The sequence below is a fragment of the Chanodichthys erythropterus genome, chromosome 13 (assembly GCF_024489055.1).
Source record: "Chanodichthys erythropterus isolate Z2021 chromosome 13, ASM2448905v1, whole genome shotgun sequence".
NCBI classification, from domain to species: Eukaryota; Metazoa; Chordata; class Actinopteri; order Cypriniformes; family Xenocyprididae; genus Chanodichthys; species Chanodichthys erythropterus.
Window position 1 is genome coordinate 29,358,599 of NC_090233.1, and position 18,789 is coordinate 29,377,387.

General features: G+C 36.7%; 1 protein-coding gene across 9 annotated transcripts in view; it reads left to right on the forward strand.

Moving 5' to 3' along the window:
- sh3glb2b (SH3-domain GRB2-like endophilin B2b) overlaps positions 1-18,789 on the forward strand; it is a 37,353-nt gene that overhangs the window by 6,361 nt on the left and 12,203 nt on the right. For 5 of the 9 annotated variants that reach the window (XR_010896851.1, XM_067405526.1, XM_067405527.1 and 2 more), the window contains exons 4-6: positions 294-333; positions 1,120-1,267; positions 1,827-1,919. Coding sequence is in view for 8 of the 9 variants with exons in the window: in XM_067405526.1 (XP_067261627.1) it covers positions 294-333; positions 1,120-1,267; positions 1,827-1,919 (281 nt within the window). In the remaining variant the exon portion in view is untranslated. The remainder of the gene's footprint in view (positions 1-293; positions 334-1,119; positions 1,268-1,826; positions 1,920-18,789) is intronic. The other 4 variants (XM_067405529.1, XM_067405530.1, XM_067405533.1 and 1 more) reach the window with 1 other exon arrangement.

The following is an 18,789-nucleotide window of genomic DNA, read 5'->3' on the forward strand; positions in this document are numbered from 1 at the left end:
AATGACAGAAATTTCATTTGAACTAACCCTTTAAGTCTGTGCTCCAAAGCTTCAAATTTTTATGACAGATTTTGTCCTTTAAGGACCTCAGAATAACTTTTAACAAAGGTTAAAAAATACCTGCACTTATAAGTACACTGTTTACCCGTCCCCTTATATATATATATATATATATATATATATATATATATATATATATATATATATATATATATATATATATATATATATATATAAATATAATATAATATAATTACTCTTATTAATATATAAAAATGTACTCAATTCCTCAGGAATGCTGTGCCTCATGCATGACCTTGCCTATGGCACCATGTGAGTCAGGATCACTGCTGCCCAAGTTCTCATCTATTCTTTTTCTTGTTTTCCACTGTTTGGCTTCTGACATGACAACAAATGAATGTATGATTTGTTTGATTCTTCACCAGTGACTATGCTATATATAATATGTGCTACATTTTGTAGTTATCTAGCAATGCAAGTTTCCAAATCAAGTCAATGTTTTGCTGCAAACCATGTGCCATTAGATGGCGCACTTGCCCTCTCTAAACAGAGGTTGAGTAAAAGTTTTTTTGGCAAAAATTTCCGATGGAAACTTTTTCCTTTTATTATTACGAAACGATAAAATTTGCTTGTAAAATAATTTAATAATGCTGATTAAAATATTAAAATTAGAATATTTATTTATCATGTCACACTTCAATACATGTCAGTTTTATATAAAAAAAACAGGACCTCTACTAAAATAAATATGAATATAGAAAAAAACAACAACAAAGAAAACATGAAATTGTTTCATTTACACAGAACCAAAGCAGCATCAGAACATTTCTAAGTGGTTTATAAGTGATTAATTATTGTGAGTTTAGGACATTGGTTAAGCTGGATGGTGATGCCTACATGAGTAAGTTGAAATGACTCAAAGATCATTTTGTCTACATCTGATAAGCATATTACACAATGCTCATCTCTCATCTGAATGAGTGATCTGAAAAAGTGTGCAAACCAAATTGTTTGAAGCAGTCAGTCATTTATGAAAAATAATTTTACAGGAAAATATACAAAATGTAATTGGAATTCTCAATCATATGTAATGTTTAGTGAATGTTTACCAGGCAGTACTTTGATCACTGTTGGAGATTTTCAGAAGAGGTTGGGTGGAGCAGAACGGGAATTCCTACAGACATCAGCCATCAACTTCCTCACTCCTCTGAGGAACTTTTTAGAGGGTGACTGGAAAACAATTTCTGTAAGTGAAATTCATAATCTCGGCCTCAGATGGCTCATTTCCATCTAATATGTTAGCTGATAAATCTGTTAGTTTGCGCAATGCTGAGAAGTATCTGTTAGTGGGCCCTGTTTGCCAGAAGATTTAAGAAATTATTTAAACAGAAACTTCATGGATTTGTGGTCAGGTAAATTTGGCATAAATTTGGCATCTGAAAGGGAAACTTCTACAAATGCGAATGCAGTAAGGTCAGCCGCAAAAACAACTCCGCCTTTTCAGAGCTAATTTGGCACTGTGTGTCTTTAGTAAATCCTGGCAGTAGTTTTTTTTAAACGCCAAAAGAGGGTTTGTAATGGCGCAAGCTGTTAGTAAATCTGGCCCCAAGTGTTTTGCCACCGGGACACTGACAGTTTACAGACTATGTGTGCTAAGAAACAATCATGATGGTGCATTTCATAAAAATGGCCTTTTATTTCATTAATATTATCTGCATGTACTTTTAAATGTACATTTATGATGTGAAGTACAATTCAGGTAAGCACACATTCTTTTCTCAAAGGTCTGTATGTTTTGTTTTCAGAAAGAAAGAAGACTACTTGAGAACCGGCGCCTTGATTTGGATGTTTGCAAAGCTCGACTCAAGAAAGCAAAGTTAGCAGAGGCCAAGGCTGCTGTAAGGTTTATTTTCACTTATTCAATCATCACATGGCCCGCCCTCATGTTTTTTATTATTTTTTTTAATCTCCCCTGCCACCCCCTTAACATGAATTGCTTATAAGCTGTCAATAATCACATCTCTCAAGAGACAAATCAGGAAGTCTACCATGAAAAAGCAAGGATACTCTGTGTCTAGCCTGCAGTCCAAATACAGCTCATCATGAGGTTATCAGTGAGTTACAATCCACATTGCACGAGAGAACGATGTGATGTGGCAAATCAAACACTGAAAGTAAAAAAAAAAAAAAAAATCAAACAGACTGATTCCTATTTATCCGTTAACATACTGGAAGTAGCTTAATGTCATTATTCTGGAAAATGAAAAGGATCTTTATAAAACCAAACTGCCAAACATGATGTGATAAAATATGAGGTTTGGGTAACATAACTGTGTATTTTAAAGCCAAACTATTAATAGTAACACTTTACAATAATGTCTAATTTGTTAACATTAGCTAATGCATTATCCAACGTGAACTAACAATGAGCAAGAGTTTTTACAGCATATATTAATTTTTAAGGTTTATAAAATGCATTCATTTTTTTGTTTGTTAGTTCACAGTGCTACTGCCAGATACAGCTTTTGATTTCCAAAATGTACACTATTTATTAGTAAATGCAAAAAAAATAAAAAATAAATAAATAACATTTAAGATGAATAATAATTAATAGTAATTGTTTACTATTGTTACTTAATGCAGTTAACCAATCTCCACAGATGAACCCCTATTGTAAAGTGTTACTATTATTACTCTAGGTCATTTTATTCATGAGCCCCTGGTCACCACATAGTTTTATAAAGTGGCTGTGTAATTAGGGTATCCCTGTGTTAAAAGTGTGTTACCTGAAAGGGTGATTTACATGGTCAAGTCTTTCAGGGACTGGTTGTAATGTGGAAGACATTCATTAGAAATTCTTTGATTCATTCATTATTGACTGTTGGATAATGCACACATTTAGGATGTGATTTTTGGTAATTTCACTCTTGATGCATATCAAGTTAAGGTCAGGTCTAAGGTCAGGACTGGACCAGACCTCTATAAAGGAAACTGGTTGGTTGTTCTTTTTGTGTGAGCAAGGGAATACAATTTTATATACAAGCAGGGTTTCCCAACCAGATGTCCATGAAACTAGACTAGACTGTGAATAGCTTTATAAATCTATAAAGAATCTCTACCTTTTATAAAGGAACAATAATACATAGCCTAATACAATTATGACTCAGTCATCAGGGTTTTTTCCTGACTTTCCAATGGCCAAATATATTAGATTGTGTGCTCTGTGTCAGATATTTTCCTTTCCATGTATGCACTAACACACCTCTATGTTGTCATTTGCACAGTGTGAGGGAGATGTGAGTATCTTTGTGTGTGTGTGTGTGTGTCCGCCTTTTCAACCTTGGCTGCCTCATGCAAACAATTACTTGTAAAGGCCTGATAGATAGATCTGTCACCTCTGTGGTTCCCATATATATATATATATATATATATATATATATATATATATATATATGCGCTGCAAGTTTAAGAGTGAAGCGCGTTTTAATTAGTGCTGTCAACGTTAAAGGGTTAGTTCACCCAAAAATGAAAATTCTGTAATTTATTACTCACCCTCATGCCGTTCCACACCCATAAGACCTTTGTTAATCTTCAGAACACAAATTAAGATATTTTAGTTGAAATCCGATGGCTCCGTGAGGCCTGCATAGGGAGCAGTGACACTTCCTCTCTCAAGATCTTATATAGTGATGGCCGATTTCAAAACACTGCTTCAGGAAGCTTCGTAGCGTCGACGCGTGCCATCGTGCTCATGGACGGCGCACCAGATTCGAGTTCTCTGTCACTCTTGAACGAACAATAACACGCACAATAATGCCAAAAATATCCATTTTATCGAGCATCCTCATAAGAACAGCCGTGAATGGGTTAAATAAAGGCTTAAAATGGAAGTAAAGCGCTGTGAGAAAGTGGGATGCGTGTGAGTTCCACGTCATGTGCAGCAGGGGCAGCTCTGTGACAGCAACCATTGCTGCCTGTCAATAAAATTAAATGAAAATTAATCACTCCTGTTGACTAAAGAACTTTTGTAGCTTTAATAATGATTATCCATATTTAATTTAGGCTCTAAATTATGCAGTGCATAATGTTTGGTAACTTTATTCAATTTCTGTATTTTTCCTATATGTTAGACAGGTAGGAAGCCTTATTCAAATACAAATACAAGCCACTGCCCCTTTGATCATGAAAGTGAAAGTGCACTTTGTGGTCGCATCCTGGTGCCCCCGCATTTCCATTTCTCTCAACCCGAACAACCGGAGATGCCAGATATAGGTAGACGGGAAATTGGAGTTCAAGTAGGCTACGCAAACAGCTAATTGTTCTGAGGAACGTTTCCTGGTCTAAAAGTTTATGACGCCAAGGGAATTACAAACGCAAGTGAGGCACTGCTTGATGCAAACGAGTTGGAAAATCTGACGTGCAGCACAGATGTATCACGGACAGTGCATCCGTGATGAGCAACATATTCTGGTGGTGTGCAGGCTCTTCCAAGAAAAATCAGATGGAAGCCATTTACACACACTTCTGCTATGCACATAAACTAAACCTCGTCCTTTGTTACACATGCAGAGCGGTTCAAGAAGCAGCACATTTTTCAACTTCTCATCTAAACCACAAGATGCTGATTGTGGTTAGGGTTGGGCGATATATCGCATGCGATTATGGCCCCGTTTACACGTACATGGTTATTTTGAAAAACGGAGACATTTCCCTTCGTTTGCGCCCTTCGTTTACACGCAAACGGAGAATTCGCCTTTTTAAAAACTGTAAAAACGGGTGTTTAAGCAGCCACATAGACTGTAAAAAAATATGGACGTAGCGTCCGTGACGTCACCCATAGAGTTCTGAACATAGACTGTAAAAAAAGATGGACGACGCGACGTCGCTTCCTTCCATTGTGTTGAACTGAAGCCAAAATGGGCTGATGAATGGGCGCTGACACGTTACGCAATACGTCAAAAAAAAAAAAGTTTGGAGCCTGGGCATGCGCAGAAGGAATCGTCAGTTGAGCCGCAGGCGGAGTCGCGATATCAAACTTCCGCCCAGACGACTGCGTCATCATTCTAGTATTTTAAATAGACTATAAAAATTATACACAATTTAAAAGTCTACCTATAAAATAATAGGCTATTCTGTTTCTAGAGCAATAATATTTTTGAAACAGCAAATTCAGTAGATAAAATCAATATAATATGCCACTAGAAACAACTCTAAATCGTCAGAAACGGTCCTGCCATTTTAAATCAAGTTCAACTAACGTTACAGGAGATCGATTGCTGTAATTAGAGTAAGCTATCATTAGTTTTGTCCTGCTAATTATTATTTTATACCCATAAAAATAATAAGTAACTGCCAGATAACGATCACCTGCTTTTTCCCGACATGGTTAACATTAGGTGTGTTATCTTAACTAATAACATTTATTAATTAGCTTATAACGCCCACATTTGATGTTACAGAAAAAAAGTTCAGTGATCCGTCAGATCCTGTAGGTCGGTTAATACAGTTTACTGCTGAACAACTCATTTTGTTGGTGTTAATGACAAAGAAATCGAAAATTAACAGTTAGTTAATACATCTTCAATCTCCCCTCGAAGCTCCGACAGTCCTCAGACAACCTGTCAATCAACTTCGAATCATGACGACACGCCCCGTTTTTATAGAATCAAATTGCTAGCTAAAATCTAAATCATCACAAAAACGAACAATATATATCAGTGTGATAACAACTACCTTAAATGACCAAAACCATCTTTCAGAAAGTTTTATTTGAAGCAGAATTTATTTTTAAGTTTTCACTGAAGTCTCATTCGACTGCATTGAGAGGGCGGTGTTTATGACCTGTACTGCATCCAGCCTCCAGGGGGCGATCAAAGAGCCCGTGGCTTCACTTTTCAGAACGTATGAGACACACCCGGTTCTGAACAGCAGTTTTGAAGCGAAAATGAGGCCGCGGCCATCTTAGCTGCGCGTCACCGCACGTCACTCCCGGATAACTGAAAATGGGCAAAGAGGCGGGGAGGTGGTTTTGGCTGATGTGATTGGTTGCTGAAACCACGCCCGCCTAGCTCGACGTGACCACGTTAGCAAGAAAAGGAGCTATCTAGATACTATCTAAATTATTAATAAAGATAAGTTTTAACATCAGAAAGTTCTAAAGGTTTACTGTCAATTTACGGTGTTTTTTTAAGATATAGATGCTCCAACACCAGTAATTTGTGTTGGGTGTGCAAATAACAACATGGAACATCAAATGGGACTTCATACCTTTATAATAGAGATCGCGAGATGAATCCAATCTGTGGCACTTGGGTAAAATATAAATGTCCATTGAAAAAAAAAAAAAAAAAAAAAAAACATTTCTTCTGAACGATCTGCTCTCTGTCATCGTTCTTCAACAAAGGATGCAATCTGAGCAGCAATCGTATCTAACAAACAAATGAGCCTGTGTCCAAAGTATATTTTTTTTCAAAATAGTGCAGCAGTTTTAGTTATAATATCCAAGCAGTGCTGTCAGAGTTGTATATCCTCCTGGCATTGTCATTGTAGTAAATCTCACAACCAAAACTTTCAGCCAATGCCACGATCCAACAACGTGTGTTCTGTGTCTCTTCCCCATGCATGCACATCTACGACACACATCTCGAATATTATGCAGCAAGCCATATTTTATAATTGTATAAAATAATCGAGAAAAAAAGCACAAAAACAGCTGAGATGCCAAATTCAGCGGCAGCTGAGGTAACATGATGCCTCACAGACAGCAGCGCAATCTACCTGTCACTCAAGTGGCCACGCCCTTAATTATGCAGAACTTTAAGGCTTAATATAATTTAAACGGATAAGCTATAAAAAAATTCACCCCCCTCAGAGTTGTCATGAAGGGCAAAAATAGCAGTATAGACCAAAACCACAATTTGAACCAACTTGTAAACATGTTTTTTTCTGCTATAAACTTGGCCAATGTTTTTTTGGGGATTCTGATTGGCTTACGTGGGCTTTAACTGCTCGTTACACTCTTGACGTCATACATACATGGGTACGTGTAAATGAAAACTTTTCTGAAAACTGATATGTGTGCACGATGTTATTTTTGAAACCGGAGAGGCTGAAATGTCCCTTTATGAAAATAGCCGCCCACGTGTAAACGTAGCCTATCACGCGCATTTCGTCAGTAAAGCTTTCAAATTGAGCGCCATTTAATAGACAGAGCCGTAGTTCACTGATAAGCAATGCAATATCGCGTTCATTATCGCAGATGAATCTCCTTCGATAATGAACGCGATATTGCGTAGCTTGTCAGTGAACTACGGCTCTGTCTATCGATGGGTTTCATGTGACGTCACTGTATTTTATCGCCGCCATATTTGTGTCCGGTCACAGCTGCCCACTCTAAGTCTATGGTGACAGCAGCTACAACTACCAGAGGAAGGCCAACAAAACACTCTCAGAAGGTTCACAACAAATTTACAATATATCTGGGATATGTGGTGCTGTTAGCCGTTTCAACAGTCGTCAGAACTACAAATTTATTTGATCCCAAAAGAGTTAGATCGGCGGAATTATTGGCTTCATTCAGAAAGGACCACACCACTGGCAGCCAAACAGCAACGCACAACATTAATAACTGCTGGGATTCATTTTATATAACTACAATAGGTAGGTTTAAATCCGCGTAATCACTTATATCAATGTTATATCGTCATATTGTCCAGCCCTAAAATATATATAGTTTTATAGTAACATAGTTTTTGTCAGTGTTGTTTATTTAAAAACACACTATGCAGAATAAGATCGAAAATATTTAATTGATGAGTTGTCAACATAATATATAACAATACAATATATATATGTATGATTTTACCTCAAAATCCAACATTTTGACACAAAACGATAACTGCAAATCCATGTTTCTCTGCCTGGAGTTCAGATGTTTCTGTGAATTGCAGTGATCCATTTGCTTTTTTTCTGTTGCTTTCTGATTTTTTTTTAATTTTTTTATTTTTATATATATATATATATATATATATATATATATATATATATATATATATATATATATATATATATACCCTAGGGTTTGTGTCAAAGCTATTTGTACAGTCAATCACAAAGCTCTTTTCCCGTTTTGGATGTGTTTTCAGGGGCGGCGCCAGTCGATTTTGCCGGGGCTTCAGCCCCGAATGTTTTGAGTCAAGCCCCGAATGTAATGACTGTCACTGAGAAAATATGAAACTGGACAATAGCCTATGTAAACCCCCGAAATCATAAGTTGCTTTATTTCATTGCGCTTTGGCTTTGCATATACTGCATACAGCCTGTAAAAATAGACCATAAAAATAATCTAGCCTATAGAATACATTTCTTTGCTGTCGGTAGCCTATGGGCTACTCCGTTTCTTCCTCTCTGTTGAATATGCAGCAGGTAGGGGAGGAGCTAGCACAGTCAACCGCAAGAGTGCGAGAGAGTCAGCAAGCAGGAATTTCAGGTTAGAAGTTTCTTAACAGTGCTCTCAAAATATAATTTTTCTTAACACATCTCTCTATTAAAATACGTTAAGCAGTTCAATACCGCTTTTCTACAGTATCCGATCGTACACCAGCCGCGCTTTCTCTCTCTCGCACATTTGCGCACACGATCAGCTGGTGATGATCAAAATAAAAGCTCAAGGATTTATCTTTTAAAAAGAAATGAGTACAAAAGTATTGTAAAAAAAGATGTTTGACTCCTTTTTAATGTCCAGGTACAAGTCAATGCTGTTTCTTTGTTCAATTTGCACACTGTACATGTGTTGAAGCTCTTAATTTTGTGTTTCCAGAGTGCACCAGATTGATGCATTTAACCCTAAAATGTACAAAATTTTCTCCCGGGGGAACATGCCCCCGGACCCCCCTAGAACTGGTACATCCAACAAAGTTTTACAAATTACAGTGTCAAATAATGTACATTTTCTGAACAAGAATACAGCAACAAAAGCTCCTTTCATGTCAGTAAAGCTGTTAATAGAAAATTAAAATGTCTTTGGACAAACATAGATTTGGGCTAAGCCCCGAATGTTTACAATGTCTGGCTCCGCCCCTGTGTGTTTTGTGTGTTTTTCGCGACATTCACGCTGAAAACCAATGCTGCCGCTCAGTCTTTTGTCTCTCAGTGGACGTGGACGTGACCGCAGCCATAACGGTCGACGGTGACGTCCCGTGATCAAATAGTTGCGCGCGCATTTTGGCAACGGAAGTGGTGTTGTTGCCTATTGGTTTTAACCTTTTACAGTCTATGGTTTTATGGTTTTAATGTGTTAGCAACTCTGAAAGTTTTTCAGGGCTCTCAAGTGTAATGCACTGAGCGTGACAGTCATTTCGGTCTTTTGTCTCGCACTCCCGCCACACATTGTATTTCTCACGCAGAAAATTTTTTCATATATTTAATATGCCGCTGCGCCGGGCAGGAATCAAGCGCCTCTCCCCTGGAGTAACCTGCCACTTATCAGCCAATCAAAAAAAGAAAGAGGCTACACAGCAGCCAATCAGAAAATAGCACTATTGTATCTGGGTAAGATTTAACGCAACAACCAATGAAAAAAAAAAAAAAAAAAGCATATTTGAATTGTTCACCATCATCCTCGTTCACCCACAGAGGAAAACACTGGAGCTCTGAGCATCACTTTGAGCACAGAATAAGTCATGATCTCTTATTTTAATGTTACAACAAATTCACAGCTTGTTTGACACAAACATTGACAACTTGACTGCTGTTAGAGAATGTTTCCCAGATAATCAGCATCAGTTTTTCATGAGTGTCTGAACTTAGTCAACAGTTTTACAGCCTGTTCACTGAAAACACCTGCTCAGTAGTCTAGACCTAGTTATATTTTCGTTATCACACGATGACTGACATTTTGTCACATTAAACATCTCTCTCTCCAAATAGGCTTAATAATTTTATTAGCATTAAATAAATTAAATGTATTACATCGTCGATGTTATTGGTCACTTTAAAAATCATGTCATGTTGTTGGATATTTGTCATTCTTGCCTGTCTTTAAAACTTGAGAGCCCTGGTTTATGTATATATATCTGGCCACTGTATTTGGCCATTTGCTAACGTCTTCTATCCACTCAACTACACGGATCTGATAGCCGGATACCATTTGATAAAGTCAACTTTTTAAAATAACTTTATCTGTCTGTGTTGCTTAATCCGCTCGCGAAGCTGTAGATATATATCACTTTTGGAGTTGCTAACACGTTAGAACCTAAGGGAAACAACACCACTTCCGTTGCCAAAATGCGCGCACATACGTTGCTACGTCATCATTGTGTACAAACAGTAAAAGGGTCTATAGAGTGCCCCAGGGATGATGGCTTTTTGTAGGCCAACCTGGAAGTTAGCAGCGCACGGTTTCCCTCGACTGAAAGCCGATGCATTTTTCCCATAGACTTTTGAAAAATCGCAGAAAATAAGCTCTGTGTTTAACAAAGGATTATGACACTTAGACGTTTTGTCTATCAAGATAATCTTTACAAGTTAACACAACATTTATAGATTTTGAAGCCTAAATAAAGTCGTCAGATAGAACTTTATTTATAAACATGCTCACTGATTATGATCTGCGCTGTTATGAATACTTTTCCACTTTTTCATGAGAAATGCTGTCCAGATGTCCTGTTTGTCATGATGACGTCTAAAGTCCCCGCCAAAGGAAGTAGTCCCTTTAACAATTTGTTAGCAACCGCCGATTTTAAGACACAGTAAAAGTTTAAAAAAAATCACAAGTGGGTTACAACTGGTGTGTTTTATGTCATAGATCAATAAGTGAAAGTATTTAGAGGCTTTGTTAACCACAGACCTTATTTCAGGCGATTTAGCAAAAACCCATTAAAAAAACCCATAGACTTTACGGCGTTGGAACCGGAAGTCCTAAAATGCTAACTCACTTCCGGGTTTTGACTACAAAAACGCGTCATCCCTGGGGCATTCTATTACAGGGGTACTCAAGTTCAGAGGCCAAGAGGGCCGCATTTTAACCAAATGAAACGTAAAGGGCCACAAATTATAACTTAGATCGTTAGACTTTTATTTAGGCCTACTTAATGTTTATTTACTAAAAGTGCAGTTTATTATCTAAGTCTTAATAGTGTGGTGTCCTTCTTAAAGTGTCATTGAACATGATAAAATATTTAAAACATTTAAAAAAAGGATTAATAGCTTGTCTTGCTGTATTCTTAATGTACAAATGCATAAAGAAAAACAAGAACTGATGAAAAGAAATATTTATTCATTTGAAATGTCTGCATTGTTTTCACAAGAAATTAAGGTCTGGCTATTGTTCACTGGCTGATGAGAGTTTGTCTGTAAGATGAAAACATTGCACTTTTTATACTCCATTACACCCTTTTAACACTTTTCATAGCACCTATTTATACTCAGAGAATAAATGTTTTATTATTTGTATTATTATTACCTACCTTTTAATTAGGTCAGAATCCAAAAAACTTTTTTTTTTCTTTTTTTTAAATGTTCAATCACAATCTCATGAATTATCTAACTATAACCAACGTTGTAAACATGATAAATAAGATAGGCCTATTCTCCGTGAGCTCAATGATGTGATGACTGATCTGTAATGGTAGCGCTCTCTGCTTGCTTTCTGTTTATAACAGAGAGATTTTATATATATATATATATATATATATATATATATATATATATATATATATATATATATATAAAGAGTTTATTTGCAAAAACAGATAACTCCATTTTTATGAATTCTCACAAATCATGTTTTTTTTTTTTTTTATTATTGTGCATTCCAAGTAATAACAATCAAACTGCAGTTGGGCTGTTTTGATTAAGTTATGATAACTCTAAAAAATACAGGTAAATTAAAAAATTAAAATTCATTGAAAGTATGTTTTATATATATATATATATATATTAAAAGTTTGTTTTTTAGCAAAAGCAGATAACTCCACATTTCATGTTTTATAGTTAAACAAAACCCAAGTAATTGCATTTAAAACACTCTCAAACACACATGTGCACACAAACGCACACACACACAGATCGGCACACAAGTACACACACACGCACTCATCCACTCACGCACGTGCGCGCGCGCGCGCACACACACACACACACACACACACACACACACACAAGCAAAAGGACAACCAATTTTTCAGCATGTAAGTCGTGTATGGTGTACAAGGACTTACAGGAGTCGAAATCATAAATCCTCGATCACTTTTAGTGAGCTTTGATAAAACTTCCCTCAGCTAGCGCTTCTTTTTGAAGTGACTAGAAGCCTTGTCACCTGACCTGAATACTGCGCGCTGATTCGCTAAAACGGACTTATCGGTTTCTGTCTGTACACAAACAAGGGCGCTTGTCGGTTTCTGCTGTAAAACGTGAACTTGCGATGCCTGAAAGTGGGCAAAACCGGCTCTTCTGACAAAATGGATTTAGGGCCGTTACATAGTCAACGCGAGAAACGCGAGCAAGCAACGCGAGCGACGCGCTCCCTTTCATAGTCTAAACAGTGGACGCAAGCGTCACGGGCGATGCGTGTATGCAATACACCGCTCACGCAGCAGGGGGTAGTAGAGTCGGGTGATGGCAACTGAAAAATGGCAACTGAAGAGGAGTGTATTCTGTTGATGATTTTACATCAGCGGCAAAAAAGGCAACGCAGAGATAGACGGTAATGGTATGATCGCCCTTTAAATAAAAAAAGAGATCAGGATGGGGAGTTTGTGTCTCTGGTGCTTCCCATGCGAAGCCTGGACGAGGAGAGACATTTCCAGTATTTTAGGATGAATACAAGTTCGCATAATGTTTCCTCTTCGCCCGCCATTGTATTCAAACCTTCTTCTTCTGTAAACACAATATACTTGAATTAATGTACAATACTTGCAATGTCGCCCCCACGACAACGCATAGTATTGCGTGCATCGCGTATCAAAAACTAGGACGACACATTTGGCTACGCACCGACGCATAATGGCGGCCGAAGCGTAACGATGCGTAGCCTCGGGGACGCGTACGCGTACAGATGCGTTGACTATGAAACGGCCCTTAGGGTACAGAACGTGCTATATATGGAGAATAATGCACAGCACTAAGTTCATTTTTTTTTTTTAAATGGCGTTTATCGGTTTTTGCAAATGAACTCTTCATATATATATATATATATATATATATATAATATAAAGAAATTTCATTTTATAATTTTTCGTATTATAATATTTGACATGGAATAACTCAGGAAGGCAATAAGATCAGAGAAATTCTTTTTTGGTGATGCTTTCCTACATGTGAGCTGCATCTTTTTCAAATTTTGTGGTAATAAGTGTTATTCATTTTTTCTCCGGTTTAGAGGCGCTTCTCAGCACTCGTATGAGTTTTTCGAAATGGTATTAAAAAGCTGAGTTTCTAAGCTTTAAGATGAACATTGGATACACACTGCATCCAGGACAGATGAGAGACATGTTTTTAGCCAAGTATGTTAAATCATTCCATGAGTAATATCTTGTGATCAACACAATATATTATGTTGATTTTGGATTCATTTTAATCGTAAGAATATGCTTTAAATAAGTGATCATTTTCTATGATCTGTGCATTTTTCATTGAGTTATGAGCACGTAAAATCTACATTTACCTACATATCGGCCCCTGTCAGAGGAAGTGACGTCGACTGCGTCTGCGCAGTGTAACCTGATGCAGCCTGTGACAGATAAACAGAATAATCATTTGCGCATGTGCATTTTCTAAAGAGTCTACTACGCATGCGTAGAACGGATCGTGCAGGTGGACCGGATCGTGTACTGACAGCCCCTGAAGTGAGACACAGGAAACAGAAATACTGCAAAATAATAATAACGTTATAACATTCCGTCTCGTCTCGTTTTGGTTAATGAAAATGAAGAGATATTTTAGCATAGTTTTTATTTTGTAAACCACATTTAGTCTCGTTTGTATTCGTCAACAATATTGCATTATACATTTAATTTTCGTCATCGTTACATGACCAGCATTTACGTTGCGTCTCGTCTCGTCACGTGATAAAGGTTCGTTGACGACTATATTTAGTCATAATTTCCGTTGACGAAAGCAACACTACCCATCTTCAGTATAACCTTCGTCACAGGATCTGCTCAATGAAGTTGCACTGCAAAATAAATACATTAGTATGTTAGTGAAAAATAAATACACTTAATTGTATTCAAAATACATTTATTTCATAAGTATACTATGTACACTGTAAATGCACTGTAAATTATTCATGCTTCCACACAAACTTAGTTCACTACAAATTAATTTTTACAAATGCTATTGGGACTGTTGAAATGCATATTAATCCTTAAAGTACACTGGCTAGGTTCTTCAATCTACAACACGTTTGAAACTTATTAAAAGTGGTTATCATGAGGATATTGTCTGAGCACAAAAAATACTTTAAATATGACCTACACACACATACACACATACACACACACACACACACATATATATATATATATATATATATATGAATATATGATGTTAACTAACTGGAAGAAATGTTAAAAAAAGGATGCCCACTTCAAAACCCCAATGACATGTCCATGCTCACTCAGCCCAACAACTAGTGTCTGTAAGGGATGAACTCCTCTTGTGATCCTGTAGATGTATGAAGGCTTATGGCACTAGAGACGATATCACATTCTGTGTATTGATATTTGTTTGTTCCATTGCCACTTAAAAGTGTCTTAAGTATGTCTATGTTGCACGTGTCAGTGTTTTCTGGTGGCACATACAGTATTTTATTTCTGTCACACTGCGAAATAGCCGTCATGTGACTTCTTATCATAGTGAAACGCTTTTGTTCAGTAAACTCACGTTGCACAATTCCCTGATATGCAGTGTATCAAAGAAAATGAGAACAATGTATTACACTAAATAAAAACTAACTGACATTAGCATTACAGTAATCAGATAATAAGCTCAATGAACATACACAAAATGTATACAAGCACTTTAAGTAACTATTTAACTCTGGATGTAAAATCTCTTATTCAACTCTTTTTACAAACAACATTGAACACATTGTAATTACAGTCTCTGATGATGTTGAGCGTTCTGTCATGTCGCAATCCCAGCATCTGTACAGAATTAATTTTACTTGTGTTTTCACTGGTGTTTGTTTTTTAGTGAGTCTTTTTTCAGTTATGCATATGAATGAGTTTCACTATGGTTGATTGTTTTTTGTTTATTTGTAGTAGGCTTTTCAATAATTATGGCCTATACAGCCCCCAGGGTTCCTACGCGGTTTGGAAAAGTATGGAAAAGTATGAAATTTGATTTGAGTAATTTCCCGGTCTGGAAAAGTTTGGAAAAAAGAAATTAGAGTATGGAAAAATATTGGTGTTTCCAGACTAATGCCTCTATTCAGTTTGCTAATTTCGCCCCAAAGTGACTAGTTTGAGGGTATAATAAATTAGAAGTTTTGAATCAAAATACATAATTTATGTGAATCATTTAGATCCGAAGAGTTTTTTTTTTTTATCAGGGTGAGTGAGTGTGTGTCACCAAGATTCTTATGAGAATTGCAAATGGGCTACTTTCCCATAGACGGGAGTGAGTCACGATCTTTTTGGGTGGTCTGTGGTGTGATAGATCGCTGTAGCGCTCGTGAACCAGCCATCTCTTCCGCTAGTTATAACACAAAATAAACATGACTGAACATCCGAAGGCATGTTAAAAGATACATATGCAATCGATCAATCAGTGTTTCAACCACAGAAAGGCGTCAATAAAACAGCACATTTAGCCTACCTCAGAAAAGCTGTTCAGTTTCCAAAAAAGTATTATTCAGCTACAAAAATGAACTTCGAGAGGAGTATTTTGCTAAATATATGCACTATAGGCTATTACATATTCATTGTATTTGTACTTAACATGTACTTCGATATTGAGTATATAAATCCGTTTTATGACAGCCACCATTTAAATGTTTAGGCCTACATTAAAAAAAAAAAAGTAGAAAAATAATTGTCACTTGTATTATAACGTTATTATAAAAACTTCCTTATGTGTAATTCAGCCTATATGGAAGTAGCTTTCAAATCAATTTAACCTAATATTATAGTGATGTACCAGCTGTGGTTCCCTGTATAGTTACAGCATTAGTTGAGAAAGTTTTTTTTTTTCTTTGAGGAAATTTGCCTGATAGGCCAAAATTAATCAATATTGAATCAAAGGTAATCAAATAAAAATCAAATCGCAAGCTTCTGAATCAAAATTGTGAAATTTGTTAATGCTCAACCCTGGTGCCAAAATGTTTTTTTATTATTTTTATTTTTTACTTGAAGCAAATTTTGTTTTTTTCCATTTATGTTCTTGTCAGAGTGCACCAGAATGCTTTGTTTACATGTTAAAATCACAAAAATCTTCTCCTAAGGGGAGGATGCCCCCAGACCCCCCCATAACTATTTACTTCCTACAACCAATACCAACAACAGAGCAAACACAGAGCAGAATGGATAAATCACAGAAGGATCTCTATAAAGTAAATGTATTGATTAATAGACAAATTAAATATTCACGCCTATGTAGCGAAGTGGTATGGTCAGAAAGGGAAACAAACTAAGTCATGCCAACTTGTTAAACAGGGAATATATTAGTACTTGTAGATTAATCCCCAACAAAAGTCACACAGGTACATGGTTTTAAGAAGAGAAGGGCCTAGATGTGAATACTAAATACAAAACTTTATTTCAACAATCAAACACTAATTTAAAAATCACTAAAAGACTATAGGACCCGGACTACAAACATGAAGCAGAGAAAACATAGAAAAGGAGACCGAGGCTTAATGGCAGAAATCGTTTGGAAGGAAGTCTGGAAATTTGAGAATGGAAAAAGTATGGAATTTTGAAATGGAAAATATGTAGGAACCCTGAGCCCCTCATAAACTCTCCACACCTTACTTTCACTGGCCGTGAAATGGAATTCATCTACAGTCGGTTTTGCTGTACTTGCTAAACAACCGAACTCGCTAGAGTGCACACTACTGGTAATCTGTGTTGCAGATTTGGCACATTTCTCAGAAGGAAACCTTATTAGAGTCTAAAAAAAAACACATCTAAAGACATTTGAAATTGAAACATCTAGTTTGTTTATGCTAACAGGTGCTGTAAGGGCAGAATTTCCAAACACAACTTTTGCCTACAGAGCAAATGAGCAATTTGCAAGTAAAACGATTATATTTTATTTACGTCGGCAACTATTTATTTTTGTTGAATCCTCTGTTAACTGCATGAAAAATAACAACGTAATAAGTATTTAAATAATTTTTGCATAAAATCTGCAGCATAATGTGAGATCGTCAAATCGCCAAATCATTCTTCCAGTTAAACGGGCTTTTGAAGTTTTGCCAGAAACTCCTGTTTTATTTATTTTTTTCACTTACATGATTTTTTTGATGAATATTTTTTTTTTATGTTAATCAGGTCAATTTTGATCAGGAACAATGCTTTATCTGTGGCTTTAATTCAGTGTATGCAGCTCGGCAAAAACAGACTCGGCGGCGAAAACAATTGCCGCTTCTGTGATGCGCTTCCGTGCCACCTCTGCGTGCAGTGGGATTGAAGGCTGCTTTCACAGTGCATGCGTAAACGGAGCGTAAGCAGCGCATATTTTTTTGCTGCCCGTGTTAACTGATTACAAAATTCACATTTTAACAGTTTTGACCCTGTAAATACAGGTTGGCTTTTTAAAGAAGGCAAATTTTGAGTGCTTTATAATGTTACCTAATTTGTGATGATTTCCAAAAATGAAGACTGTAGTCAATGAAAATGCTGAGTGGCTGGTAACTTTGGAAAACTACTTGCCACAGTGGCTGCCTGGTGAGCAAAAAAAGTTAATGTCAAGCCCTGTATGCACACACAAGTGCGTGCACGCACACACACACACACACACACACACACACACACACACACACACACACACACACACACACACACACACACACACACACACACACACACACACACACACACACACACACACACACACACACACACACACACACTCACTCACTCACTCACTAACCCTAAACCTACCCATCACAGGAAACTTTCTGGATTATTTGAATTTAAAAAAAACAACACGATTTAGTGTGTGTGTGTGTGTGTGTGTTTTAAGCCATTTGGTTGACAAGGATACAGGAAACCATAAGCCATGTTTATGTTGTAATACCCATGTCATTATACACATTTGTGTCCTCATAAACCACATATGCCAGAACACACACACAGGTTTGTAGTGTATGAGAGCGGTCACATTACTTGAAATTTCAGGAGGTACTAAGATTAAAAATATTAGGTCATAGGATTGGGATGGGTTGGGAACCTCTGTTATATAGGGAAGGATGTAGATTAAACATTTATATTAGTCAGACCAAACAAATTTGTGTTTATTCTTCCTAATGATTGGTATTGGTGAGCATATGCTGTAAAAGACTTTTTAAGGGGAGATGATTGTGCTCAACATATTGGGTAACTATAGATGATGATTCAGTTCCTGAGAATCTTGTTTATTTTATTATTTATAAGAGCTTATCAAGGCATGTTGAGACCAGAACATTGTGTTCTTCGTGATACACAGCAGTGCAACAACGGAAAAACTGCACATGATTTCAGTCTATATCACTATTATTGTTAAACAATACTAGGGATGTCCCGATCACGTTTTTTTGCCCTCGAGTCCGAGTCATTTGAATTT